The sequence below is a fragment of the Megalobrama amblycephala genome, linkage group LG20 (genome assembly GCF_018812025.1).
Source record: "Megalobrama amblycephala isolate DHTTF-2021 linkage group LG20, ASM1881202v1, whole genome shotgun sequence".
Lineage (NCBI taxonomy): Eukaryota > Metazoa > Chordata > Actinopteri > Cypriniformes > Xenocyprididae > Megalobrama > Megalobrama amblycephala.
The window spans coordinates 18,920,949-18,948,724 of record NC_063063.1 but is presented as its reverse complement, the minus strand read 5'-3'; the positions used below and the strand labels follow the sequence as shown (position 1 = coordinate 18,948,724).

The 27,776-nt window shown below is 38.5% G+C and overlaps 2 protein-coding genes and 1 long non-coding RNA gene across 4 annotated transcripts in view; 2 read left to right on the top strand and 1 right to left on the bottom strand.

The window, feature by feature from the left end:
• The window catches only part of znf438 (zinc finger protein 438), a 65,006-nt gene extending 60,784 nt beyond the window's left edge, over positions 1-4,222 (bottom strand). For both annotated transcript variants that reach the window (XM_048170229.1, XM_048170228.1), the window contains exons 1-2: positions 4,138-4,222; positions 3,872-4,033 (exon numbers count right to left, since the gene is read on the bottom strand). The gene's annotated coding sequence lies outside the window, so the exon portion shown is untranslated. The remainder of the gene's footprint in view (positions 1-3,871; positions 4,034-4,137) is intronic.
• On the top strand, positions 4,019-4,878 carry LOC125255194. The gene is made up of 2 exons (XR_007181846.1): positions 4,019-4,579; positions 4,695-4,878. It is a non-coding gene; the product is annotated as an uncharacterized LOC125255194 (long non-coding RNA).
• A 15,290-nt stretch (positions 4,879-20,168) lies between these two features.
• Positions 20,169-27,776, top strand: part of zeb1b (zinc finger E-box binding homeobox 1b) — a 71,518-nt gene continuing 63,910 nt past the window's right edge. Inside the window, 1 exon segment of the mRNA XM_048171531.1 lies at positions 20,169-20,312. Coding sequence (XP_048027488.1) covers positions 20,255-20,312 — 58 coding nt within the window. The 5' untranslated portion in view covers positions 20,169-20,254.

Here is a 27,776-nt window from a genome sequence, read left to right as displayed (position 1 = left end):
CTGCGAAGCTCTGCGCTGTTACAACAAAGACATTTGTTCTGCATCTGCTCAGAACAATCCCAGTAATTACAGTGCAGTTTCCTCCACAGTTTTGATCCCTAATTGTGGAAAGCCATGTATTTCTGACCACACACATCTTCCTCGAGCACCGTGCAGATAGGTGAACGGTCTCCTGCGAGTAATCACTACAAAGTCACCGACCAAGAAGTTGAAGGAAAGTTTAAGATAGCAATCTTTTTCTGGCTAGGTTTGTATGCATAGGATAAATGTTGTGTGTGTGTGTGTGTGTGTGTTTGTGTGTATGTGTGTGTGTCTGCGCACATGCAGTGATGCTGACATGATTCTGATTGACCGGAAATGTTAAATAAGCATCTCTGCTATGAAAAGGGTCTCCCTCCCCCTCTCTCTCACCACATGTGAAACCACACAACGTCATGACAACTGCCAAAATAAACCTCAGCATCCTCCAAATGGAGAGTGCGTGTGTGCGCGCGCGTCCCTGCCGTGCAACACGTCCATGCAGCGGTGTATTTAATAACCTTTTGCAAATCTCTGAAAGAATGTGTTCAGTGACACCGCAGAAATGAATTTCTACTGCCAACAGCTACACCATAACCATCAGAAGACTCTCAGCGATCCCCTACATTTCTCTCAAAAAGTTTTAAGTTTAAAGTCAAATATTTTGATGAGGAAAAAATGTTACTTGAGCTGAAAAGGCTTTTCTCAACTCCTGTATTCAAGTTAACCCTTTCTAAACATTATAAACGCACTATGCCTATATTTTCCAGTAACATATTGTGTGATGTTATTTTAGCATTTTTCATCTTTAACTCTGTAGCTGTATATTAAAGTGTGACTCGAAAGCTCTAAAAGGAACAGTTCACACCAAAATGAAACTTCTGTCCAAATTCATATGACTTTCTTTCTATCTTGAAACACAAAAATCCAATCGCTGGCTCATGCGTCAGCATCACACGCATGCATTTTGCTGCTCACATGTACAGCGTCACTGCGTTCACTACATCAACTGTGTATGACAACAGTTCAAATTGTTAAATAAAGTCGTTATTTTTGTTTTGGCACACAAAAAGTATTCTCATCACTTCGTAACATTAAGGTTGAACCATGTAGTCACGTTGACTATTTCAACAATGTCTTGACTACCTCTCTGGACTTCAAAAGGTGCAATGACATTGCTGCCTATGTGTGGTTCAGAAACCCTCAGATTTCATCAAAAATATCTTTATTTGTGTTTCGAAGATGAACAGTCTTACAGTTTTGGGACGACATGAGGGTGAGTAATTAATGACAGAAATTTAATCTTTGAGTGAACTAACTCTTTAAGTCTTGTCTGTAAAACCAGGCATATAATCCAAGTCGGCGTAAAGGGATAGTTCACCCAAAAATGAAAATTTGATGTTTATCTGCTTACCCCCAGGGCATCAAAGATGTAGGTGACATTGTTTCTTCAGTAGAACACAAATGATGATTTTTAACTCCAACCGTCGCCATCTGTCAGCCGTATAATGCGTCGGAGCGCGATCAGACCTCACTAACCGAGTGCTGAACGCAGTTGGACATAGTGGTGTATTAGAGGTAAAAAATGATATAAATACTGTTCGGTTTCTCACACAAACCGATCGTTTCGTGTCTTAGGACATCAATGTGTCGTCGTGAGCCGCAGGGTTTAGTTTGAATTTGTTTATGCACGTTTTTTGACTCTTATAAATTGTGTTACCATTGACACGCATTATACGGCTGACAGACGGCGACAGTTGAAGTTAAAAATCATAATTTGTGTTCTACTGAAGAAACAAAGTCACCTACATCTTGGATGCCCTGGGGGTAAGCAGATAAACATCAAATTTTCATTTTTGGGTGAACTATCCCTTTAAGCCATACAACAACTTTTTGTGAAATTTACCTGCCGTCAATCACATTATGTGTCTTTCGAAAGCATGCCTTTAGGCACTTTCTTTGAATGCCTGTAACAAATCTCTAATTTATTAAGTCAGCAAATACAAACAGATAAGCCTCTTTGTGCAAATGTTAAACTCATCATGTCCTGGTAAACAATTCAGTACTCTAAATACTACACAAACACACATACATCAAATGTTTTACAGTCATGTAAGGTTAGCTTTAAGCTAAGTAATATAATCATATGAAAATGGACTTGCTTGTTACATATGATTTCCAAACATCTGATGGAATCTTACTGTAAAGCTTCTGCAGTTTCAATTCATCACCAGTGCCAATTCTCAACACCAAAAACTGCTACTGTTTATGAATGTAACAAATCGCTCAAGACATTTTTCCTGACACTGCTTTTAATTTAGCAAACCTTGCCATTATAAATAAGAGGATATTCCACTGTTATACCTGTGGCAAATTTCCAATCTTATGTCTAGAATGATTTGTAGCTTAACCAAGAAAATATTATTCTAACATTTGGAAGCCAACAGCAGAGATTTACTCATTTGAAATGCCACTTGCATGTATACGTAAACAAACAACCACAAACTGGTAAATTTACTTAAGATTGTCCAACTCTGATGTTTCCAGATTAACAAGGCCTGTCTTACACTGAAAGCAGAACAAATTTATGCAACATTAATAGGTTACAAATTTCACACTCCCTGCTATGACGCTATTTATCAACACAGTCCACTGCAATATAGGCTTTTCTGAAGCAATATAACATGCACATTGAGCAAAATCCTCACTTAATGTTGAAAGAAAATAAAGACATCTTTCTGAGTCAATGCAGGTTACATACACTGACAAGCACAAGCAGCGCTTTCTTACATACTGTCGGTGTGAAAGTTGATTTAGTGATGGTGTTGCTTCACATATGCTTGAACATGCAGTGTGAAACAGGCCTTATCTTCACATTCATTTCAGGACAAGCAATGTAAATAAAAACAATATAACTTATAACAGGCTGGCCTATGATATTTACAAACTGTTAGCTGAGATCAGACACTTACACAAGATAATAAATGTCCCAAAGTCTCATAATGCATTAGGTAAGTAACAAACAGACCCAAAGCAAAAACTTATACCTTCTAAACTATGCAAAAAGTGAGTGTAACACATAATGCACACTCATTAACATGCATCCACAAACAGGTTTACAGAAAGCATGCTATTGTAAGAAATGTCTAACAATTTCCAGTCCCTGCTATTACAATTTCTACTCCTTCCAAACCATTATTACTAACATGCTTATGAGGAAAATGTTATTATAGCAATACAGGTAAATGTCAACACTGATAGCACCTGTTGACAACCATGAATGTGAGAACTATCCCAAAGTGTGAGCAGAAATTAACATTGTGGTAAATTTTAGTCCCACATACACACTTAAAAGATAAAAGTAAAAAGTAAAATAATGTATACAATGTTATGAGACGAGATAAATTATCTACGAAGAAAACATCACGTAATGCAGTTAAAGAGATGCACAATGTCTCTGCAATCACAAGGTAGGCAGCCATGCAATTACATTGAATTTATATATGGATGTATTGAAACTATTACTATTATATTAATACAATATGACACTTTTAAACCGGTATGACATGAGAACTGTATTCACTGTGCACAAAAATATGACTCCCTCCGTGTGAATATGAACTTTGCAATGTTTTTTAGGAACGTTTATGTGCTAAAGATTTGTTTCTATGTAGTTTGATGCTCAGTGTTGTGTTTTATTCTGCATAAACACATCTTTGAAGGCCCTGGCCTGTGATCGCACTGTGCTTCCTATTGGCTGAAAATAAACTCGTAACACGACTGCACAGTGAGCCCATTGGGCTCCTCTTTTCTGCACGAAATAACGGAAATAACGGAACATCTTGTGCCTCACCTTCCAGAAATGTCCTCCGGCTCGATCAGAGGACTCTTGGTTAATTTGGAGCATGCGCCACATTAATTAGGTGAGTAGATCGACACATCTTCATAACTGTTTCTCCACAGCCATTTTTGGGCGAGACCTCGAATCCGAAACGGTGACTGTTACTAAGTGGAACTGAGGGATATTTATGTTAAACATAATATTATGTACCCGATATTATACTTTTTAATCAAGAATCACATGTTTTTGTTGTAAAGCGTAATTTGTAAGCAAAACACCTTTTATATTTTCTCACCATCCATGACAGAGTTGTATATCCACCCCTTTTAAGAAAAAATGGTACAGCTCATGCAACACCGGTTTGCTTCTGTGAATGCAGCCAATCAGAGACGGCGAAAATGTCCCTCGCCAATCAGAGCACCGCCTACTCTATGACGAGCGTACAGTTGGCGATTTCTTTTCTTTTTTATCAGATTCAAGGAACTGCGGGAAATCTGAGGCAGGCGACGAGGCTAGTTGAAAAGGGATTATGCTGTAATCTTCTTCATGCATGTAAAAGGGAAGTGTACCCAAACAATACTAATTCAGTAAGACTAGTGCAGTCGGTTTTCAAGGCGTTGCTTACTTATTTAACTACGCTATAATTAAACTAGAAAGTGGATAAAGGAGGTTAAAGCTCATGAGAGTGAAAGTGAAGACAGGGACAGAAAAAGACTACAAGTAAACAAACGACGACTGACATATTTATCAGATTCTCTCATCAACTCTCTTCTCACTGTGGTGTGTGTGTCTGTGGTAAACCGTATCTATTGCTCTTTTTTTTCTTTGTTTGCAGACTGCAGTGTTGCTGCAGAAAATGTAAAGGGACATGCTACTCAGAAATGCCATCTGTTGCCATTCCATTTAATGTAACATAAAGCGGTTTGGCAGAATGTCCAAGCTGCATTTTTCCATGCACGAATGGGGTCTTTATTGCAATTTAAAGTAACATTTAAATTACATTCCTATATTAACATGAATTCAGAATTTGTTAGTATTTTGTTTGTCTCCCTTTTGCTTTAATAATGAGTGTTGGGGGGTAACACATTGAGTTATGTAATCAGATTACTTTTTAAAGTAACTAGTAAAGTAATACATTACTTTTAAATTTACAAAAAATATCTGAGGTACTTTTTCAATTGTGCAAATACTTTGTTTTCCAGTTTACTAAGACACCTCTCCTGTCCCCATGTTGAGAGAAATCAGGAGTGAGGCGTTGTGTAAACATGATGGTTATTATAGTTCTAGACTTAAAGGTGCCCTAGAATTAAAAATTGAATTTACCTTGGCATAGTTAAATAACAAGAGTTCAGTACATGGAAATGACATACAGTGAGTCTCAAACACCATTGTTTCCTCCTTCTTGTGTAAATCTCATTTGTTTAAAAGACCTCCAAAGAACAGGCGAATCTCAACATAACACTGACTGTTACGTAACAGTCGGGATCATTAATATGTACGCCCCCAATATTTGCATATGCCAGCTCATGTTCAAGGCATTACAAAAGGGCAGGACGTCTGGATGTGCACAGCTGAATCATCAGACTAGGTAAGCAAGCAAGAACAATAGCGAAAAATGGCAGATTTAGCAATAATAACTGACATGATATCATGATATTTTTAGTGATATTTGTAAATTGTCTTTCTAAATGTTTCATTAGCATGTTGCTAATGTACTGTTAAATGTGGTTAAAGTTACCATCGTTTATTACTGTACTCACGGAGACAAGACTGTCGTTATTTTCATTTTTTAAACACTTGCAGTCTGTATAATGCGCAAACACAACTTCATTCTTTATAAATCTCTCCAACAATGTGTAATGTTAGCTTTAGCCATGGAGCACCATTAAACTCATTCAGAATCAAATGTAAACATCCAAATAAATACCATACTTACGCGATTAGACATGCTGCATGACGAACACTTTGTAAAGATCCATTTTGAGGGTTATATTAGCTGTGAGAACTGTGTTTATGCTGTTTAAGGCAAGCGCGAGCTCCAGGGGCGGGGAGCACGAGAATTTAAAGGGGCTGCAGCCTGAATTGGCGCATATTTAATGATGCCCCAAAATAGGCAGTTAAAAAATGAATTAAAAAAAAATCTATGGGTTATTTTGAGCTGAAACTTCACAGATAGATTCAGGGGACACCTTAGACTTATATTACATCTTTTGAAAACACGTTCTACTGCACCTTTAAAGGGATAGTTCACCCAAAAATGAAATTTCTGTCATCATTTACTCACCCTCAGTTTGTTCCAAACATGTATACATTTTTTTGTTATGTTGAACAAAAAGGAAGATATTTTAAAGAATTCGGGAAACTGTACAGTTCTGTACTGCTGTACAGTATTTTTTTTCCTACTATGGAAGTCAATGGTGCCCCAAAGCGACCTGGTTTCAAACTTTCTTCAAAATATCTTTCTTTGTGTTCAACAGAACAAAGACATTTTTACAGGTTTGGAACAACTTGAGGGTGAGTAAATGATGACAGAATTTTCATTTTTGGGTGAACTATCCCTTTAATGCGAGTATGCATTTGTGCACTGGCACAAAAACAGATTCAGTATTCCTCAAAGTGAATAAACAGTAAAATGCAAACACAGAATATTACGCAAACCTGCAATAATTAAATCTGATTCCATATGGCAGAATAATATGCATATTGCAAAAAATTTAATATTTTATTCAGACCTATGACCAGCCTCATCTCCATATTGGCATGATGAATCTGATCTTCAAGCAAAAGGAACTGGATGAAATATTTGATTTCTAATTTGTGATGCAGCCTGAATCATAAACACACCGTGTTCATTCATTGGCCAGAGGAGAACTGGCCCCCTGACTGAGACAGGTTTCTCCCAAAGTTTTTTTTTCTCCATTCTGTCACCTGATGGAGTTCCTTGCCACTGTCGTCTCTGGCTTTATTAGTTGGGGACACTTAATATTCAACAATATTATTGGGATGAGAACTTGAACTGAACTGGACGTTGACATCACTGTTTTCTGCAGAACTGCTTTATAGATGAATTGAACTAATTTAATAATTGATGATCTTTACAACAGAACTGAATCAACACTGAACTGACTTCAGATGAACAATGACACTGTTTTCTTTTAGAGCTGCTGTACAGCCAAAATGAACTCTGTTTGCATCATTGAATCATTTTCCTGTTATCACTGTAAAGCTGCTTTGAAACAATCTGTACTGTATAAAGTACTATATAAATAAAGGTGATTTGACTATAATCTCAGATTATTTAGCAATGTCTTTGCTGCTGACCTTTGGTTATCCATTTCAACCATACTAATTAGCAAAAATGACTTTAGTTATAACATCACATTTGTTTTATTTTTTTGTTTTTATTCCTGAAGAATGTTGAACTTTGTTCTCCTGCGTCCTATTCTTCTGCAGTCCAGAATGGCAGCGCAGCTAAAAGTTTTGTTTGAGCTGCGCACTCTACTGTTCAGATGTAATTTTTCATTTCCTTCAGCCTGAGGCTTATTCATTTCACTTTTGGTGTAAAAGGGCCTTTACATTTGCCAAAAATATAACTTTTTTTTGTAATTAAAATCAAACAAGCAATCCCAGCCCAGATAAGAAAAAGTAACGCAAAAGTAACATAATGCATTAATGCAAGTAACAAGCAACTTTCCCCAACACTGTTTAAAAGGGTTAGCTCACCCCAAAATGAAAATTGTCTGTCATTAATTACTCACCCTCAAGACTTTCGTTAATCTTTGGAACACAAATGAAGATATTTTTAATGAAAACCAAGATTTCTGTCTCTTCATAAACTGCCTTTGCAGCTAGAACTTTGATGCTTCAAAAAGAGATTGTAAAACTAATCCATATGAATTGAGTTTAGTCCAAATTTTCTGAAGAGACTCGATTGCTTTTTATGATGAACAGATTTAATTTAGGCTTTCACTCACATATAAACCTTGATCAGCGAACATAAACAGAAGTTCAACCGATCTTGAAAGACGCACGAGAACAAACCTCTTGCAGAAGCTCAAATGTGCTGTGTAAAAAACACGAGAATGAATCTCATTAGTTACTCAGCACGTTTGAGCTTCCAGAAGAGGTTTGTTCTTGTGCGTCATTCATTTAGAACTCCAGCCATCATTTAGTTGATGTTTTTGCCATTATGTGAGAATGTGCATATTTGCATAATATCTAAATGGAGCTTTCCACTTGTTTCAAAAAGTAATCTTTGTTAAGTTATATATTTGACAATTTCTTTTATTTGATAGGACAATGGTTCCCAGCCATGTTCTGGAGTACCCCCAAAACACACCTGGGGCCAGTTGCATAAACTGCTAAGACTAACCTTACAAGTTTTTTCTTGAAGTCTTTTCATACTTTTTTTTAAAGTCAGTTATATAAAAAAAGTACATTGGTCAAATCTAATACTGAAAAGTAAGACTTAGTACCCTTAACTAACTGCTAGTTGGTAACACCAATTCTTAAGACTGGCTGTTTATGCAACTGGCCTCTGATTCAACTCATTATCTCATCAGTAGAGACTCCAAGACCTGAAATTGGCGTGTCAGACAAAGGAGATATGCAGTGTTGGGGGTACTCCAGGAACGTGGTTGAAAACCCCTGTGAACAGTACAAGGGTAAAGGATTTGGGGAAACCCCTCAAACTTGGGTGATTCAAGTGGGCTACTAAGTCAAAGCACTTCCTGCTAGGCTGTGACAGTGACTCAACCAGTAATCTTTCACCAAACACAACACTTATGTGATCTGTATATTTGAATAATTTACACATTGTTATTTAGATTCCAAAACATCCTCTATTAGGTTTGAATAGAACAATTCCCACTTTAAATCTACTTTAAATGCAGTAGGAGGTTATTTCACTTATGTGCTTTTGGAATGTGGCCTGGCAATACACATTTAGAGAAAAACCTTGTTTCTTCAAATCAGTGTTTTTAATTGGTCCCTTTGTGTCTAGCAAACAGACGTGTAGCCTAAACAATTACACGAGCAATAGGAACTCTTGCCTTGTGCATTCTGAGGTGCTCTGTACTGTTATTGTATAAGCTTCATACAACCCTGATGTTCTACAACTGTAATTTCAGCAGTTACCTTCATTATTCTTAACATCAGTGTGAGTTCTGTGGTTCAAGGTTTAGGCTGGATTATAAACATTGAGAGAATCAATGACACTCATTCTGTTCTAAAAAAACAAAATTGACTCCCCCTCCCTCATTTATTCTATCTCTTTCTCCTTTTCGAGATATTTATTAAAAAGCAAAATTAGGTGCATCCATAGCAATAACTTTCTGTTTACAAAAAGAAAAAGCAGCAGTAAGAAAATGTTCCCTTAAGTTATTTTGTTTACATTCTCTTTCACTCTTCCCTCACTCGTCTCAGGCATATTTGCAATGGTTTATGGTTGTCTGTTCTGTAACAGGAGCCATTTGAATGTTTTTGTCTGTTAAATCTGTCATGGTTATTAGAGAGGCAGAGAAAAGGTGAGTCAATGAATTGTTCCACTGGGGCCAGTAAGTGCGATGACCCGGCTGTTCGTCAGCCGTCTAGCATAAAACCGAAAGCTTACGGGATTCTTTTTCACTCTGGTCAATTTCAAGGAAACGTGTGTTTTGGCTTCATCTGAAAATCTCTAAATGGCACATTGAAAGTGGTAGTGGAGAGCTTCCTCAAATAGTTATTTTGCAGCCTCCAACTTTGCCCAGTAACAGAAGTACACCTGGCATAGCTTTTCAGTTATGTATTATCAACCAGGTTTTTTCTCTTTTGGACATGTATTTTGACATTTGTCTTTAGCACCCACAGAGGTGACACTGAGGCTATAGTCGAATGGAGTGAAAAAGGCAGTGAGAGTGATTTTATTTATTTGACATGCTCTCCTTCATTCCTTTTCTTTCTCTCTGAACACATTCTAAGATATTATGGTTTGAGAGGCTAAATCTGTAGCTTTCATGACCACTGAACCTGCACGTCCTGCCATTTTTGAGGGTAGACGTGTGTGTGTGTGTGTGTGTGTTAATGTGAATGCATGATATTGCTCAAACAGATGCTCTCTGCTTCTTCTAGTTGCTCTAAATATCTTTCTCAAAAGACCTTTCCTTCAAGTAATCTCACCTGTTCATCCCTACTCCATTTCATGTCGCCCCCTAATATTAACCTTTGGTCAAGACTGTGTAATAAGTAGCCAATGTATATCTTGTGCCCTGTTCAAGTTTACTGAACATCTCGGATTGTTTCATCTGAAGAAAATAGGCAATAATTCACCTACTATTGGACGGGGTTGTTTTTTTGGGTCAGCGTAAAAGAACAGGTGAGACATGTAACTGTTTTTCTTCTTCCTTAAATGTTCACTCAATATGTAATGCTGATGAATATGGCAGTCTTAAAGGTGCCCTAGAACTTTTTTTTAAAAGATGTAATATAAGTCTAAGGTGTCCCCTGAATGTGTCTGTGAAGTTTCAGCTCAAAATACCCCATAGATTTTTTTTTAATTCATTTTTTTAACTGCCTATTTTGGGGCATAATTAGAAATGAGCCGATTCAGGGTGTGTGGCCCTTTAAATCTCGTGCTCCACGCCCCAAGAGCTCGCGCTTGCCTTAAACAACATAAAAAAAAGTTCAAACAGCTAATATAACCATCAAAATGGATCTTTATAAAGTGTTCGTCATGCAGCATGTCTAATCGCGTAAGTACAGTGTTTATTTTGATGTTTACATTGATTCTGAATGAGTTTGAGGCTATGCTCCGTGGCTAACGGCTAATGCTACACTGTTGGAGAGATTTATAAAGAATGAAGTTGTGTTTATGCATTATACAGACTGCAAGTGTTTAAAAATGAAAATAGCGACGGCTCTTGTCTCCGTGAATACAGTAAGAAACGATGGTAACTTTAACCACATTTAACAGTACATTAGCAACATGCTAACAAAACATTTAGAAAGACAATTTACAAATATCACTAAAAATATCATGTTATCATGAATCATGTCAGTTATTATTGCTCCATCTGCCATTTTTTTGCTATTATCCTTGCTTGCTTACCTGATTCAGCTCTGCACATCCAGACGTTCTGCCCTTGTCTAATGCCTTTCATAATGTTGGGAACATGGGCTGGCATATGCAAATATTGGGGTCATACATATTAATGATCCCGACTGTTACGTAACAGTCGGTGTTATGTTGAGATTCGCCTGTTCTTCGGAGGTCTTTTAAACAAATGAGATTTATATAAGAAGGAGGAAACAATGGAGTTTGAGACTCACTGTATGTCTTTTCCATGTACTGAACTCTTGTTATTCAACTATGCCAAGATAAATTCAATTTTTGAATCTAGGGCACCTTTAAATTAATACTGACACTTGTCGCCATGGATGTAGCAAGCAAGCAAAAGCAAATATGATTGCTAATGCCAGTGTGGAAATGTGCTGTTTATTTATAATTACGTTTACTGAGTAGTATTCAATAGGTCATGTGATCTCAACATGGTGGCCACCATGAGGTGTATGTAAAATAAAATGGCTTATAGAGGCTATAATATGACTGGAGTCTTCCTCTCATGTGAGTGTTCATCATTTAATTTTATTTATTTTTATTTTTTTTTTTTTTTTCAAAAATACTTGCACAGAGTAGGCCTACATCACAAAAATATATATATTGAAAAGAAATTAGAATCATGCTAATACGCCAAATCTATCCACAAAATGGCAGCAATCCTGAATGACTAAATACCTGCATACTAAACATGGAAATCTCTAACCGCTAATGCGAAGGGAACAGACTGAATCAGTGGAAAACAAAACTTAGGAAAGTAATAAGGAGGATGTCCAAATGCCTTCTCTGGAAAAAGTTCCTTTGATGAAAGCACCTGGATATTAACAATCGTTTCTCTCTATTGGTTTCTTCTTTGCTCTCAGGTGTGTTCACATCTGCACCTAAATGTGCAGGATTCTTTGATATGCAGAGCCTGAATTGTGTGTGTGTGTGTGTGTGTGTGTGTGTATGTGTGAGTGTGGGAAGCACATGATTCTCAGACATGCCAGCAAAACGAGCAGAAGAAAGATCTTGGTGTTCCAACATACACAAAATAAATTTTAGCTGTGGTTGTGAGGTGAATTTTTGACGGAACATTTGGAATGGATCTCCACTAATCTGCGTGACAGACTTAGCTCACCCGTACAACCTGGATGATCCAGAAAAAATCCCGTCTCACACACACACACGCACATCAGCATGCTTCAGCTATGCTACTTCTTCCCACACACTCATTTTTTCCCATGAAAGACTACTGGGCATTCAGATGTTTGCTTTTACTTACTAATTTTAAGTCATACATATTTTACAATGAACTGAATATTGTGAAGTACACAAAACAATATCTGTTTACACATCTTTGTCATTTTCAGAAAGTTTTATACAAGTTTGCTTATAGAAAAAAATAGAAAGTTTGTGTTTGGTCATTTGGTAAGATTTAATTGGTATTGTATTTATCTATAGATAACATATTTTATAGGCTACATGAAGAATTTGATTACGTATTGTGTTGGCTCACTGGAAGTTTTGTTTTGGGTGTGGCCAAATTCTCCTGGGCGTCAGAGCAGCAGTCCTGTCCAGGGACACTCCAGAGAAGAGGAAGTGAGATCATAATGACCTTGTTCTTGGGAAGGGGGGCTGCGTAGTGTGATTGACATCTCAATCTTGCCTTCAAAACATTCCATTGTAAGGCCCTTGAGTTTTTCTGGGCTATTGAATAGTTTTGTCGTCATGACATTCGTGTTTGCATTTTCCATGCAGCAGTAACTTCAGCACAATGCTAGAGCTTATGAAACATGTAAACAGATTTTTTTGCTTTGGATTTTTCTGGATCATGTCACAAGCAATCAACTTATTTTCTGTCCATGGAACTGTAGGACTCAGTAATCACTTTTGACTTTCTGAATTTTTTACACAGATGTTTTGCCGTACTTGGCTCACAGGCGAAACAGTTTTCATTTGTATGCACTTTATTTCCAAAGTTTATAGATTTGCATGAAATCAAAATTGTTTGATTTGTTTTGTGGACACTAGTCCGTGTCATTAAGCGTTGAGGTTATCTATACTATTATAAAAGTTGACAAAACTATTTGTTCTGGAAAAGAAAACAGACCAAAAATAACTCATTGATAACTCATCTTGCACTCATAAGTTTTTGCATATAATACAATGCTCTGGAGAATGAGAATGTCCCTCACCCCAAAGGTAAAATGTCCATTGTCTATTGTCAATTTGGTTGTTAAGTCTGACGTCACATGGCAGCGCTACCAGGTCCAAACGCTCTATCTCATACCACAAGAAAACAATAAACGGTGCTAATATACACACATGATGTTGTGAAATACTACCAAAAAATTATAATCATAGCCTTTATCTATTAAAATCCCAGATGACCAGACAGTGATAAATCGTTAATATATTAATGTCTGCATGTGACTGTAGACTGTTGTGTAGACTGCAAGTGTTTAACTTTTTAAAATGTTAAATGTTTAATAAATAGCGCTCATAAACGGCCGTCGAGATGGCATTCTCAAGTGAAACGAGCCGGGACTTGGACCCAGAAACGGCGTTCCTTAAATCACGACTTAACAAGAGGATAGTTATGTATGAAGCACAGCTCACACAGAATTTAACTTAAAACCAAGAAGTTTTTGTTGGCCAACATGGTAAAGCCACATGACCAGTTTAACCCTGTGGACAAATCTTTCACCCTTGTGCAAAAATTCCCAATTGTATGGATTCCATATTGAAAAGACTGGATTTTGCTTGTGAAAATTTGCCAAACAATCGTAAATGTGACCGCGCCTTAATACCACTTGCAACTGACTAGCAAATAGCTAATTGTGCTTCTGTAACATAATTAAAAACCTATTGGCTATTTTTTTTTTTTTTTTTTTTAAAAAGGAGGCCGTCAGCCCTTCAATAGGCCTACAACATAAACTTCCTTTTTCATGTCAACACAACACAGTGCACATCAAGCCATTTCATGGGGTCTTCAAATCAATTTAGGTTCAAATGCCCATTTGAGTTACCTTGATGGTCTGTCCCTAGTTTAAGATTATTACATTTCTGTTTACTGTCATTCTGTAATGGAAGATGGCTAATGTCTCATGCTGAATGCAGTCCCAAGGGTTGTTTGAGTTTCCATCCATCATGATCACCACACTCTTTCTTTCTTTCTTTCTTTCTTTCTTTCTTTCTTTCTTTCTTTCTTTCTTTCTTTCTTTCTTTCTTTCAGTTTCTGCATAGTCCTCTTTGTTTTTCACTCTATCTTTCAGTTTCTGCAGTTGTACTTGCCACCTGTGTTTCTCTTTCATTCCTCTTGCTTTCTGTTCCTCTCCTCTATTCTAGCCACTTTAAATCATCCATTTCTTCAACGTGTCTGTGTGTCAAATGAGCCTTACACAAATAACTTTTAGCTGATTTTACCTCCCTCTTTCTTTTTATGTACGTTTTCCTGTTTCTTTAGCAGTCCTTCGCATTTCCATTTCTCTTCCTTCCTTTTTCTCTCTCTCAATCCCCCCCCCCCCCCCACACACACACATACACACATACACACACCATCTTCTCCCTTCCCCCACACAGCTGGCGCCCTGAGCTGTTAGTCCAGATGGTTAGGAGGGGAGGCAGGGGCTTGTTCTCCATGTAGCCCCACAGCAGGCTCTCTGTCCTGGGCAGCTCTGAGTCAGCTCCCCCCTGGACCAACTGGAACTCCCCCCCCAAACAGCACTGCCAGCATTAATCTCCTAAATGATCCCGCCAGGAGGAGGATCAATACTCATTTACAGAGACGCGGCCTGATCCCTTAATGTAGAGCAGTGATGTGGAGGATAGTGAGGATAGCTTTCTACCATACCCCCCCCCAACTCATGTTGCTGCCTCTCCTATCTTGTCTCTTCTTTTGCACTCCCTCTTCCTGTCTTCATGCCCCATTCATTCTCTTTCTGTTTAGCCCAGTGAAAGGAGAAGGTAAATGAGACTGGAATAGGTAACAGGTGAAGAAATGGACGTACAGTGGAAAAATTACCGGATAAATTGCTTGCAGTATGAGGTCAGTTACTTTAAACCTCCGTTGATGAAGTCACCACTCTGCTTCCGTTAAACTGCCACCCTCAGTATGCCCATTGGATTAAAACCAGCAGATATTGTTGGGTTTTAATTTGGTCCAGCTGGGTGGTCCCGTCACCAGTAACCGGGAATAGAGGCTACTGGCATTCAGACCGCTATTTTAATAGCATAGTGAGTGCTATTATGCCGTTTTAATATTTGCAGTAGCATTATTTTTACTCTTTGTTTTCCATCGTTTTGAGAAAATATGACTTCATGTCGAAATGGCAGCATCCAAGGAAAATGGGAATAGACCGGACTTTCCACAGAATAATGGCCCCGTCTTTTTCCAGTCGGTTAGCACCAGCAGAGAGAGAGCGCGTGTGTGGTTTTCAAAACGCCTCATCATTGATCTCTGATGAAGCCTGCCCTTCACTGCAATGCTTTTCTTCTTTTTCTTTTCCCTCTAGCCAGGGAACGTCTGTTTTTCACCTTCACTCTGTCTCTGAGCTCGCCCGCCGGCCCGCCTGCTGGACCATAGTGGCACCTGGAGCCAACTCAGCTGGACAGCTGCTCCGGTCGCTGGCACATGGAGAGAATTTAACTGGTGCCTGGTCAAAGACAAGCTAAACCATGAAATAACATTTTACTATTCTGCCATTCCAAATCCTCACTAAATCAGCACAATTTTGGAGATTTCTTTCAGGACAGCACCAATGAAATTCCCAAGGAAAGTTCAGAAGGATGATGTTCGTTTAATCCCACCAGAAGCCGCTTACCTCACTTCTTCCAAAAAATTCTTTCAGCAACTCTCCTCTACCTCAGCTCCCAATTATTGCGATGGTTATGGCCAGTAGGGGAACATAGCTCAAACCCCTTCATTATGGACAGTCAAACCTGTCCACCCTTTTCCACGTCGCTCTTTTCCATTGTATGCGCATGCGGCATGTGAATAAATATATATAGGAAGGCAGAAAACAGAGTACTAACTCTCTTAATGAGATTTTATGGACATTAATGCTATTATTATCTGTTACCCTGTAAAGCCTCTGCACAGCCAGAGCACTTTGTCCTGTTGAATAATTCACTGTCAGCAGCCATAGGCAGAGCGAACTGGCTTAATGATGAAGGGACAGGCACCTTACTCAGCTCTGTCTGTTGTCTGTTTGATGAAGTGAAAGAGGCCATGGGTTGGAGAGGGTTAGACAGATGACAGGGAGGGTATTTGAGGCTACTACCAGGGGCATCTCTAAACTAATGTTGGGTTTTTTTCTGCAAAGATTCCGCTATGTACTTAGAGGATATTGCTTTCAACACAGAGCTTGTCTTCTCTCTAAACATTTAAAACGAAATTGCCCAGTCATTTGTCTCCTAACCATTGTTTCATTTCCCTTTCCACTTCCTGTTCTCATGACCATAGCTCACCTGTAGAGCGTTTGCAGATTTGATTAAACATAGACGGCTTTGGAATGTTTAAGAAGGTCATAGTTCCTTTCAGACCTTATTATCTGGGTACATTTTATGGAAATAGTTTTCCTAGTGTGATCATGATGCAGTTGACATGCAAAATGAGAAAACACAGGATGTTAAACGGATTAGTTAGCTTAAAAATGACAATTCTTTCATTATACAGCCGTCATGTTGCTTCAGACCCGTTGGACTACATTTCTACTGAGGAAAAAAAGAAAAGAAAAAAGATTCTGAATAATGTTGATATTTTCCATTACAATTACTATAGAGTTTATGAGTGAAGTAGTGAACTGAACAATTTATTCATTTGATTTGAATCATTGGTCACACTTTAGGGTCAAATTCTCACTACTAACTAAGTATTAACTACGACTTTTGTCTCAATAAATTCTATTACTGCATATTAATAGTTAGTAAGGTAGTTGTTAAGTTTAGGTATTGGGTAAGATTAAGGGATGTAGAATATGGTCATGCAGAATAAGGAATTAATATGTGCTTTATAAGTAACAATAAACAACGAATATCCTAGTAATATGCATGCTATAAGCAACTAGTTAATAGTGAGAACTGGACCCTAAACTAAAGTGTTAACACCAAAGTGTTAACTCTAAACCGAATCGTGATGATTGATCTGATTAACAGAATCAAAATGAATTAAAATGTTTCTTGATTTGCTTGAATCAGACTGAATCAATTGACCTGATTCATTGAATCTCAAATGAATCAGTTGATCTATGTAGAATAATTTACTCATTTTTTTTATTACAGTTACTCATTACATACGTCAAAAGCCAGTAAAACCCATTGTAATCAGTGGTACATTTTACACTTGATGCAACGTGATGAGTCACTACAGTAAATGGATTGCCCATCTACTTCTGACAAAAAGGACAAACCACAAACACTTGCAACGTGACTACACTTGTGCCTGGTTTAGACACAGTGATAGAGTTCACTAGAAAAAAAAGTGTATTCTTGAACGAATTGTTCATTTGAGTAGATCATTTCACTCAATTGATCTTATTAACTGAATCAAAATGAATCATCGGATCATAGTGATTCTTGAGTTAACATCTCACAGGAGATTAACACAAAGCTATCTTATGACTTTAGAAAGCTTACAACAGATGAATCATATGAACTACTTTTATTATACTTTTATGGTTCTTTTGCATTCTTTTTGAAGCTTTATATGTTGTAACTGCATGGAAAAGAGTGACTGGTACATGATTTTAAAATTTCTCCTTTTGTTTAATAATACTGATTTGGAACAACATAAGGGTGAGTAAATAATGACAAAAAATGTTAGGTTAACTTTTCTAACCGTAAATGGAGGAGGGAATTATTATTTAATTTTCTACAGTGATTATTTTGTTGAATATTTTTTCTTAGAAGATAAGGCTTGTGCAATTCGCTTTTGATTCGCAGCATATCATTGTGAGATTATATAGTGTCTTCACTCAATCAATGAGGACTGTACACTGCAGTCCCATGCTAAGTACACCACACCCAGCTGAGGTCTGACAGAAACCTGATAGTCATCAGGTACAAGAATAGCCCTATACCCGCCACTGCTGCAGCACTCGCTTTTGTGACCTGTAACAGAGAACGGCAGACCTTCAGATATACCATGTTGGTTCTTTGGTCCTAGTGTTCAAAGTCATATGAATGCGCAAGCTCATATTTGGGCTGCTACATTCATATTTCTAAAGAAATGCACTTAAGCAGAGAATCTTTATCATTGGCTATAACTGATATTTGGCAGTGGCACAAAGCCTTTGTTTAGATTGCATCTTAACTCATCCAGAATTATCTTAAACATTTATCTACATCAAACTTTTCTCTGGCCTTCGATTTCTTTTTACTTAGTGTCAGTTAGTCAGTCTCTCTCTCTCTCTCTCTCTCTCTCTCTCTGTCTTTCTCTCTGCCTCTCACGCGCTCTCTCCCTGGTCAGAGTCAGAGGAGTAAACATCCCTGGGGAACAGCGAGCTCTTTCTTTGGGTGGAGGACTGAATCATTGCAGTGAGGGTCCCATGATCCTCCCTGTGCCTTGGGACACACACTGCATTCCTCCTCCTTCCTACTCAATCGCACACACGTAAACATATTCCCTTCATACTTTAAATTAATATGAATACACAGACTTACTACAATACACATCTAGATGTGTATACATTTGTGCCAGCAAAGAGATGGCAAATAGCATTAGACATTGTCACAGTTATTTAGAAACTGTCAAAGCTTTTGTCAACCTGGAGAACTGTCAAGTGCATTAGATATGCTCATTTCACTGATGTGTTTAAGTCATATATTTCATTACGATTAGATGTGCACTCTTTAAAAAAACTCAGCCACTGATAGCATCAGTCATGTGGCATGATAATTAATAATTAATAAATGAATGGCACTACTTTGAAGTTCCAACCATGTTCCTTTGAATCCAATATGGACTAAATAAAAACAGTTATATATAATTCAAAACTTATGGGGAAAACTGACTACCATATAAAAGATTTAAAACTGTCTGAATGATCTTGTCAGATAAAACCATTTGAAATTTTTGGAAATTCTATCTGAAGTGATAAAGTATATTAGAGATACTGGGTCTAGTTTTATACAAGGACTTGGTTCTTAATCAAAAGTTGAGTCCAAAACTTTGTTCAAAATCATCTTATAAGTTTTGTGAATGTTATCCTTCAAACTAATATTCCACTGTCTTCATATTTTACAAAAGCGTTTTGGAAAAGCAGCACAATAAAACACAATAGGATACTTAAAGGCAAAGGTCAACTATATATATGGTTAGTGTTCTCAAGACAAGGTTTTTTTTTCTTATGTCAAATCTAAGCAGGTTGTCATGTGATTTAAATAGCCTATTGTAATTTTATAGCTTAAAATGTACTAATTACAGTTTCTGCTGTCTAAAAAAATTGTTTGATATTTTGAATTTTACCTAGAACATTTTTTATATTTTGTGAATGTTTTGCACTTCATTATTTATTTATATATTTTTACTGAAAAGCGGCTGGTTTGCATTGTGACAACTTACCCCATACACAATACTACTGCAAGTTGTCACAAAAGATGAATATATATTAACCGTATGTGTTTTCTCCTGGGCAATAACAATGGAAATGATAAATAGTATACTTAACATTATGAAACTTTGGAGGAAAAAGTATGACAACTTGCCCCAGCGCCCCCTACATAAAATATTGCTGTCTAGTTCTTGCTGAAACAAGATTTATGACATGCAGTTTTCTGCCTCATCATGAATACGAAAAAGTTGCAGATTGTGTGTGTGAATGTGTGTGTGTGTGTGTGTGTGTGCTAGTGCTTGCGCGCGCGCACTATAAACAGGTGCACGCGTCAAACTTTCCCCGCCCCCACTCTGACTGTAAAAAAAAAAACATATATGACGTTTGATACAGGTTGAATGTTTACCATTGCGCGTTTCTGTAGTACAAGCTTGTAAATGTTTGTTTTGTCCAGACAGTAATGCTTCCTTTGAACTGTCAATCAACATAGATTTTGAAGTCCTCTACGTGTACATGGACAGGTTGATCAGTGACCGTTTCGGACAGGCAGCAGCGCCACAGGGAGCGCGTGGTGTGAGGGGCGGGAGTTGGCCAGAGACGGGGGTCTGAGCGCCAGAGAGAGAGGTATAGGAGCCAGAAGGTAATGTCGTAAAGCCGAGTGTCGTAAACCAGGTGCAGGGAGGGGAGGTGGAGTAGAAGGGAGGGAGGGGAGGTGTGGGGGCGAGAGGAGGTGACTCTCCAGCAGCATTTAGACACAGCGAAAGGATCATGGCGGATGGCCCCAGGTGTAAGCGCAGAAAGCAGGCGAACCCGAGGAGGACAAACGGTGAGTAAAAACCCTTCGCTTTGCTTGGCGACGGTTGATTTCATTCAACTCTGGACTCCGGGCCGCTGGCAGAACTTCTCGAGCCCTACAAAGTGCTGGAAAGTAGCGCTGTGTTATAGCCCCTATCTGGTGTACCGTTATACCTGCCGCGCTCGCGACTCTCTCACCGCCTAGTGGTACACAGCGCGAGCGCGGACCGTTATACGCAGCCAGTCCCATACAAGTGAATCTCGCTTTTGTTTCCCCTTTTAATTCTCTTCGCCTTGAGTTCACTTTATGAAGCTTTCGAATTAAACTAATTAATTCGATTCGAAACTGTTGGTCGTTATTGTAGGATTTTCCTCTTTAGATTCGAACGAAATGAAACTTATTTTCTCGCTCAAAATGTACCTGTTTGGTTTGATGCGGGTGATTTGGTTTCACATGTATCAGTTTGAGCGATTGAAGTGGTGGAAATGCTTTCATAAACATATGTTTGTGAATAGAGCGGTTACTTGGGAGGATTTTGTTTTATTTTCGTTCACAACAAACTTTGATATATATCTGCAATGGGCTGTTCCGCTGTCTGCGTGGTAGCAGGTAGCTAGCGAGCTAGCAGAATCCTAAGAATAACCTCTGATAGTATGTATGTAAACATTTTAGCCTAGTGTTTATGGATACATGGCTTTATATCGCCGACGTGACAGTTTGGCTTGTTTTACTTGCTATGGTACAGCCACGAGTCCCACTTTTGTAATGTAGCTCATAAGAAACTGCCTCATAACAGCAGCACGCTGCTCTCTGTGTTGCTGCTGCATTAGAAAAAAGGGCATGTATGCAGTTCGCGGTGATGTTTGACAGGAAAGTTTCTTCTTGAACTCCTATTGAAGTTTACAAAGCAAAAAATAAGGGTGTGTTTATGTAACAGTCCTGCCAGTCTAGGCGTCCCTGCGGGATCGGGGCTCAGAGAGCTCTGGAGCACGATGCCAGTTAAAGCAACCTGTTTGTGCAGCCAGCCTGCCACATTTCTAGTTGGGTGGTAACGCTGAAGAGAAAAGGAAAGGAATCTGAAGGGCTGTCTGCTGCTAGAACAACTGCTGCAGCCTATATAAGGAATGCGTATACATCCCGAGCAGCGCAGAGAATCCTGATAAATCGCGCTGCTGCAGCTGGACTTACTGCACTGACAGTTTATTTGTTTTGGGGACTTTATGTATCCGCTCAGTCTGTAACTCTGTAGGTTTATGTGTGGTAAATAACTTGCGATTTGCTCTCTTGAATTGTAACGATTTATCTGGTAAGCTGTGTCCAGAGCAGGTATAGACGTGAGCCTAAGTAATTTTACTAAGGAAATCGATCATGAGAAATGTGAGGGCGTGCTTACTTCTCGCTTGCGCGCGCGTGTGATAGTGAATATAAACACTTTTTAAAACATTTTTATTCATCCACAGATCCACACTCGGTCTTTTTTTTAGATTAAAGTGCACCGTTTATCATTTCGACCATTTATCCGTTGAGTTAAGTGTTTTTTTGATGAAGAGGTGAGTGAGGAAAGACACTTTTCTCCAGGCTGACGCCATGCGCGCGCCATGTAGCCGTTCTCTCAGCATGCGCGTGTTAGAGCGACCTGTAAATATGTGCTTACCTGATCGGAAGGGAAGACAAAAATGTCACTTAGGTTTTTCATAGATGCCATTTGACCACCTCGCTATTGTTTTTTGCTACCTGAACTTGCTGACAAAGAAGGAGTCTTTCTTTTTTCTCTTTCTGAGATACATTGGCTCATTTTGAAAGCAGACGGGAGGCGTTTCTCGTGCGTTGCCGCAAATGTCAACTTGTGCAGGTATAAAAAAAGATGTATGTGCAGTGTTTTCGCATGCCTTCTCACTCTCAGCTGCTGTTGTCGTTTGTTTTTGACTGGAAAGGATAGGTACATGTTATCATTCAGCGTTATAACGCTTACTCATAAACGCATCGCTACAGTGCAAAGAGCATCCTCTGTACTTATAGGTGCTGAAGCATCGCTCATGATCCTTTTCCATGCGGTAAAAGCATAGGCGTGTTCTGAAATTGTTTCGAAACCTAGAATGATTTGACACCATGAGGCTTGAGAGTAATTTTGCAGCGCTTTTCTGCGGTGTTGGATTGATATAAGTGCTTTGTCATAGGGCGTTTGGCACTGCTCACCGCACTGCAGGTATCTAAACGCGGAGACGCACCTGAGCCGTGCAATAGCAACCGCTTCTACTTATTTTATCATATGAACACTTTAGATATAGCTTTTGGTGACATAATTTGAAGCTTAATTCTTCTGTGTTAAATAAAGCTTGTTTTATCATTTTGATCTGAATCATTAAAAAAATTTTTTTTTTTTTGAGGAAATTAATTAAAGTTTATTCTGTTTTAAATGCACGCATGCGCTTCATGCGTCCTGACCGTTAATTATTTGAAGTCACGGGTTGACCTCAGAGCGCACCCTCCGAGGATCAGCGCTCCCGGTGCGTGATGAACGCTCCCTGACTGTGCGCGTCCCTGCGTCATTAGCATACGCCCCTCCCCCTCCGCGCCCCCGTAAGGAGTGTTGATCAGACCGTGTATAATTGGAATGTGGCCGCCTGAGTGCTTCACCGTTTCTTGTAAAGGCCAACAGTAAATGTTCACTGGAGGCAAACTGTCTTCTAGATGGATTCACCTTGTGTTTACCAGACTTACTTTCACTTTAATTACCATAATCAAGATGAATGAAATGTTTTTTTTTTATTTCAACTCGCTTACTTTAGGACTATTTTAAATCAGCCACAGAAGGCTTGAACACTATGAATTCTTATAATGTTTAAAATCTACATAAGAAATAATATTAGTGGTACTAAAATGATGTGCCTGTTTATAACATCTCCAATTATAATTCACATAACCTTCACCAACATAGCAATTCCACATAATTAAAATGCCTCCCTTAGGTCTTCTATGAAGTTGCTTGATTGTGGCTCTTATCAGAAGGCTTAATTGGTGGCACCATTGCTGTCCTGATAAATCACTGATGGGACATGTTTCCGCAGTGAGTCTTATGGTTACACACACACCCATGCACATATATTAGGGGTGTAATGTTGCACAGAAGTCACGGTTCGGTATGTACCTCGTTTTTGGGGTCACAGTTCGGTACAATTTCGGTACAATAGAAAAAATGGTCACACTTTAGGGTCCAATTCTCACTATTAACTAACTATTAAATATGACTTTTGCCTCAATAAACCCCTAATTACTGCTTATTAATAGTTCGTAAAGTAGTTGTTAAGTTTAGGTATTGGATTATGGGATATAGAATATGGTAATGCAGAATAAGGCATTAATATCTGCTTTATAAACAGCCAATATCCTAGTAATATGCATGCTAATAACTAGTTAATAGTGAGAATTGGACCCTAAAATAAAGTGTTACTGGACAAAGGAAAAAATCCACAATTATAGGTTTCTTTTCATTTTTTTTGAACAGACAATGCAAATCAGTTTGTTCCGTCTAGCGGCATTTAGTCCCCTACTTGGTACAGTACAGCCTCCTATAATAGTGTATTAAGCACTAAGCAGAATGCACTCTTGCATAGGTCAGATTTTTTTGCAGGGCTGATAAAAAACAAAGGTATTGGAAAAGTACAAATTAAACAGAATAATGAAAAATAAAACTTGTGCATTAGGAGTGTTACAATTTGCTCCACTTAAACTATACTTAAACTTTCGAAGCTTAAGCCCAACCCTCCTATACTTAATTTTCTGCGTTCCGCTCCATTATGAGTTTCAGTTAAGTGCGCGAGCCTTTCAAAGTATTCTCCTTTGTCCACGAGCGCAGAAAGACACATCTGAACGTGCGCATTTCCTAGTGGACTTTGTCATTCGCGTATTCGCCATTCTTCTTCTGCTCTTTTTCCTGTTGTGGCAGTTAACAAATAGCATTGTATTACCGTGCGCCCCCTTCTGGATCGGAGTGTGGATTGCCTGTGACTGTCTGTATTCGTCGTCTAACTGCATGAACCAAACCGCTTCTAAACTGCAAAATCAAAGTTGCTGTATTTAAAAAAAAAAAAGAATAATTACCAAACTTTCCTTTTCTCTGTCATGTTGAAAGGTTATGGATCAGCTGGGTAACTCAGGTATCAAACATTCAAAAAGTAAATATGTCAATATTTATCCATCCTACTTTTTTTGGCTATCAATAAAATGTTCTTGACTCTTACTCATGAGTCAGATTGCAGTAATACACCTACATTTGAAGTGTTTGTAAAAGTTACAGTGGTTGAGGGGGAAGGTGACATTTTTTCAGTGCTGAATCTTTTACCAGACATGGTGAGCATGTGACAGCAGCACTTCACCATCAGGTGAAAAATCTGTGATGTGCCTGTTGCTTTGGCTAAAGGCAGGGTGTTAACACCGAGATGAGCTGTTGGGCAGGTGAAAAATGTTTTACAAGCTTGAGAATTCATTAGTTCTCTCTGACTTTTTACCCTGTAGACTTGCCTGAATGTCCTACTTAAATCAAAATATGCTAAATCCTATAGAGATATAGATATTTTCTCTCATCATATTGCTTACTGTATTGGGTAAGTCTCTAGTAAACTCAGTAAACTTGAGGCCCAGGGAACAACCCATAGATTTGGACTCTCAGTGGAATTCTAAATAGTCGACAGTTTTTCAGAGTATTTTCAGCTTTTTCAGGTGAAGATATCTGTAGAATGTGAGGAAGGTGAAGTGTGTCTAAACATCTTGAAAACTATGTGACAGTGCAGTGCAACCTTAATCAGTCTTATTTAAAAGCACACCTTGCTTATATCACCAAACTGCTTCGAAAGCCGACGGAGAGTATCTCAAGTATGTCACCAAGAACAGATTCCCAAAACACTACGATTCTTGGAATCCTTATAAAGATAGGGTTCGATTTCTTTTTAGAAGATGCTTGACCTGTTTGCCAGCGTGTCTTTTTTCACCTTTCCACGTGGGACTCGTTCTAACGACATTCTCGGCCACTTGGGGTTCTCGCGGCGTGTAACATGAAGGCGATCAGGAGCTTGAGCTGTAAACGTGAAGGTGCTAATAGTCCGGAAGACGACAGGTGTTGTTCACAGGGCAGCTCTCCTTCTGTCCCTTCCTCCTTTGGCTCTCTCCAAGAGTACTGGAGGGCAATTTGAAACCTCCCAGTTTGGGAATAGAGGAATGTGGCTGACCGGTATTAGCATGGCTAAGAAAATAAACATGGCAGCGGCTGGTTGGCGTGCTGTGCTTTGTAGTGGCTTTCTTTTACGTTTCAAAAGAACTTTAGCAAGGCTGTATTTTTATACCGAGACATTTTAGCAGAAGGATTTACACCTCTGAAATGAGCAGAACCCGCAAAGTTTTACTTGACTGCGTTTTTACAAACACTCACAGTGGAACACCCAACGAATGATGAGAAATATTTAGCTTGTTTACTGTCATTACCTTCGGAGAGCTATGGCCAACGTCAGGCTACTGCCAGCTCTGTGATAAAATGGGTGTAGCGGAATTTATTTGGCTGATAAAACTTTAATTACCTCGCTGGGCTATTTCCACACCCCGACAGACTTTCTAGGGTTTAAGTCAATAAACTCACATGCTTGTTTTTCTCTTACTTGTGCACATTAAGTTGACGCTTTATAGTTTAGGAAAATTGTGTAGTACTTTTTTGCATGCATTTGTTTTTTTGTAGGTATATGGAAGTGAGGAGGAGCGTTTTTCTGCGGGACATGCTGCTAGGGCATTTTAAAAGCCATCTGCTAACATTTAGGGTCTCTCCCTGGTGCGCGAGGTTTAGCCGAGGAGGAAATTTTCATTTATCCATCATCCTTTCGTTGATTTCCTCCAAAAGTCCATCTGAAATGCTCTCTCCACTCCTCTCTTCTTCTCCTCTCCTCTTTTGACCCTTTCTCTAAGACACAGTAGCAGGGTGATGTTTAGTGACCTCTGCCATGGGCGCCCATGCATTGCCTCAAGTATGACTTCACTTTCCCCCCCTGTGCCATTGTGAGGCGTCCAGCGTAACAAATTGGCTGTGTGTTAAAGCCCCCAACACACAAATACACACTCTGTGAATAGATCTCTAGGTAACAAAGCTCAGAAGCAGCCCTTGTTTTTTTCGTCTTACCCCCCATTCCCTTTCAGTTTGCCCCCCGTGTGGAGGTCACATGGGGGAGGGATCTGTTGAAGATGGGGGTCAGTGTTTTGGAGGCCTGCTGAGGTGACAGTGAAGGACTGTTGTAAACTGGCAAGATAGCTCCTCTTCTCTCCCTTCCTGTGCTTTGCATAACAAACATGGCTTCCTTCTTGTCGAGGACCGGTGTGTGAATGTGTGTTTAAGCACGTGAAAAACACTGTATGTGAGTGAGAACTTTGTAGACAAGAGCGTGGTGGTGCATTTCTATTTAATTGAGGTTCAGTTTGTGGTTTCTCTTGCATTGTACGCATTTGTTCGCTTTCTTTAGAAGGGTCAGAAAAGGAAATTGGCCCTTTTGTTTTGTTGATTAGGTGAATGAAAAGAAAAGAAAGGCAAATAGGACTCCATTATAGGTAAAAGTGATAGCCACTCAGGATTTAGTGCTACATACAACATGACAATACACACAACATAAGACGGCATGAACAACTTCTGTAATGTGACTTGCACTACCATGCAAAAGTTTAGGACCGGTGGGATTTTTTTAATGTGGATTTTTGTGCTCACTCAGGCTGCATTTATTTGAAAATAAATACAGTAATATTGTGAAATATTATTATAATTTAAAATAACTGTTTGTATTTTGATGTATTTTGAAATGGAATTTATTCCTGTGATGGCAAAGATCATTTTTTAGCAGCTATTACTCCAGTCTTCATTGTCACATGATCCTTCAGAAATCATCCTAATATGCTGATTTGGTGCTATTATGGTGTTATTATCAATGCTGAAAACAGCTGTACTTCTTAATATTTTTTTTCTTTAATGAGTGGTTCAAGGACGTGATGGGTCATTTTTTTTGTCCAAAGGCCTTAATAATAATAAAAACCAAAGATATGACATCCAAAGTATGTGTGGTAGCACAACTAAAAAAATTTTATTGAATCCAAAAGGTTTTAATTATATTTTGCTACATATAAAGGTATTTTAAAGATTTTGAAGTGTCAAAAGGTCATTCGGTTTAACCGTCCAAAGGCCAATACAGCCATTTCATTTGTGATTAAAATATCTTAAAATGTAATAATTGTATATATTTTTTTTATTCTGGCATGATTTTATAACATCATATATCAACATTGTGCAAAATGGAATTAAAATTGTGTGTAGAAGTCGTTGCCTTGAATGTTCGCAAAAATGAATTTCATTGATGTCATTTGGAGTAACCAATATAAAAGGACCATTTTGGATCAAGTAATGCAGTCACAATCATGTGACAGGATATGACATCATTCAGACACCTGCAAATGACGACATGGTCATGAAGC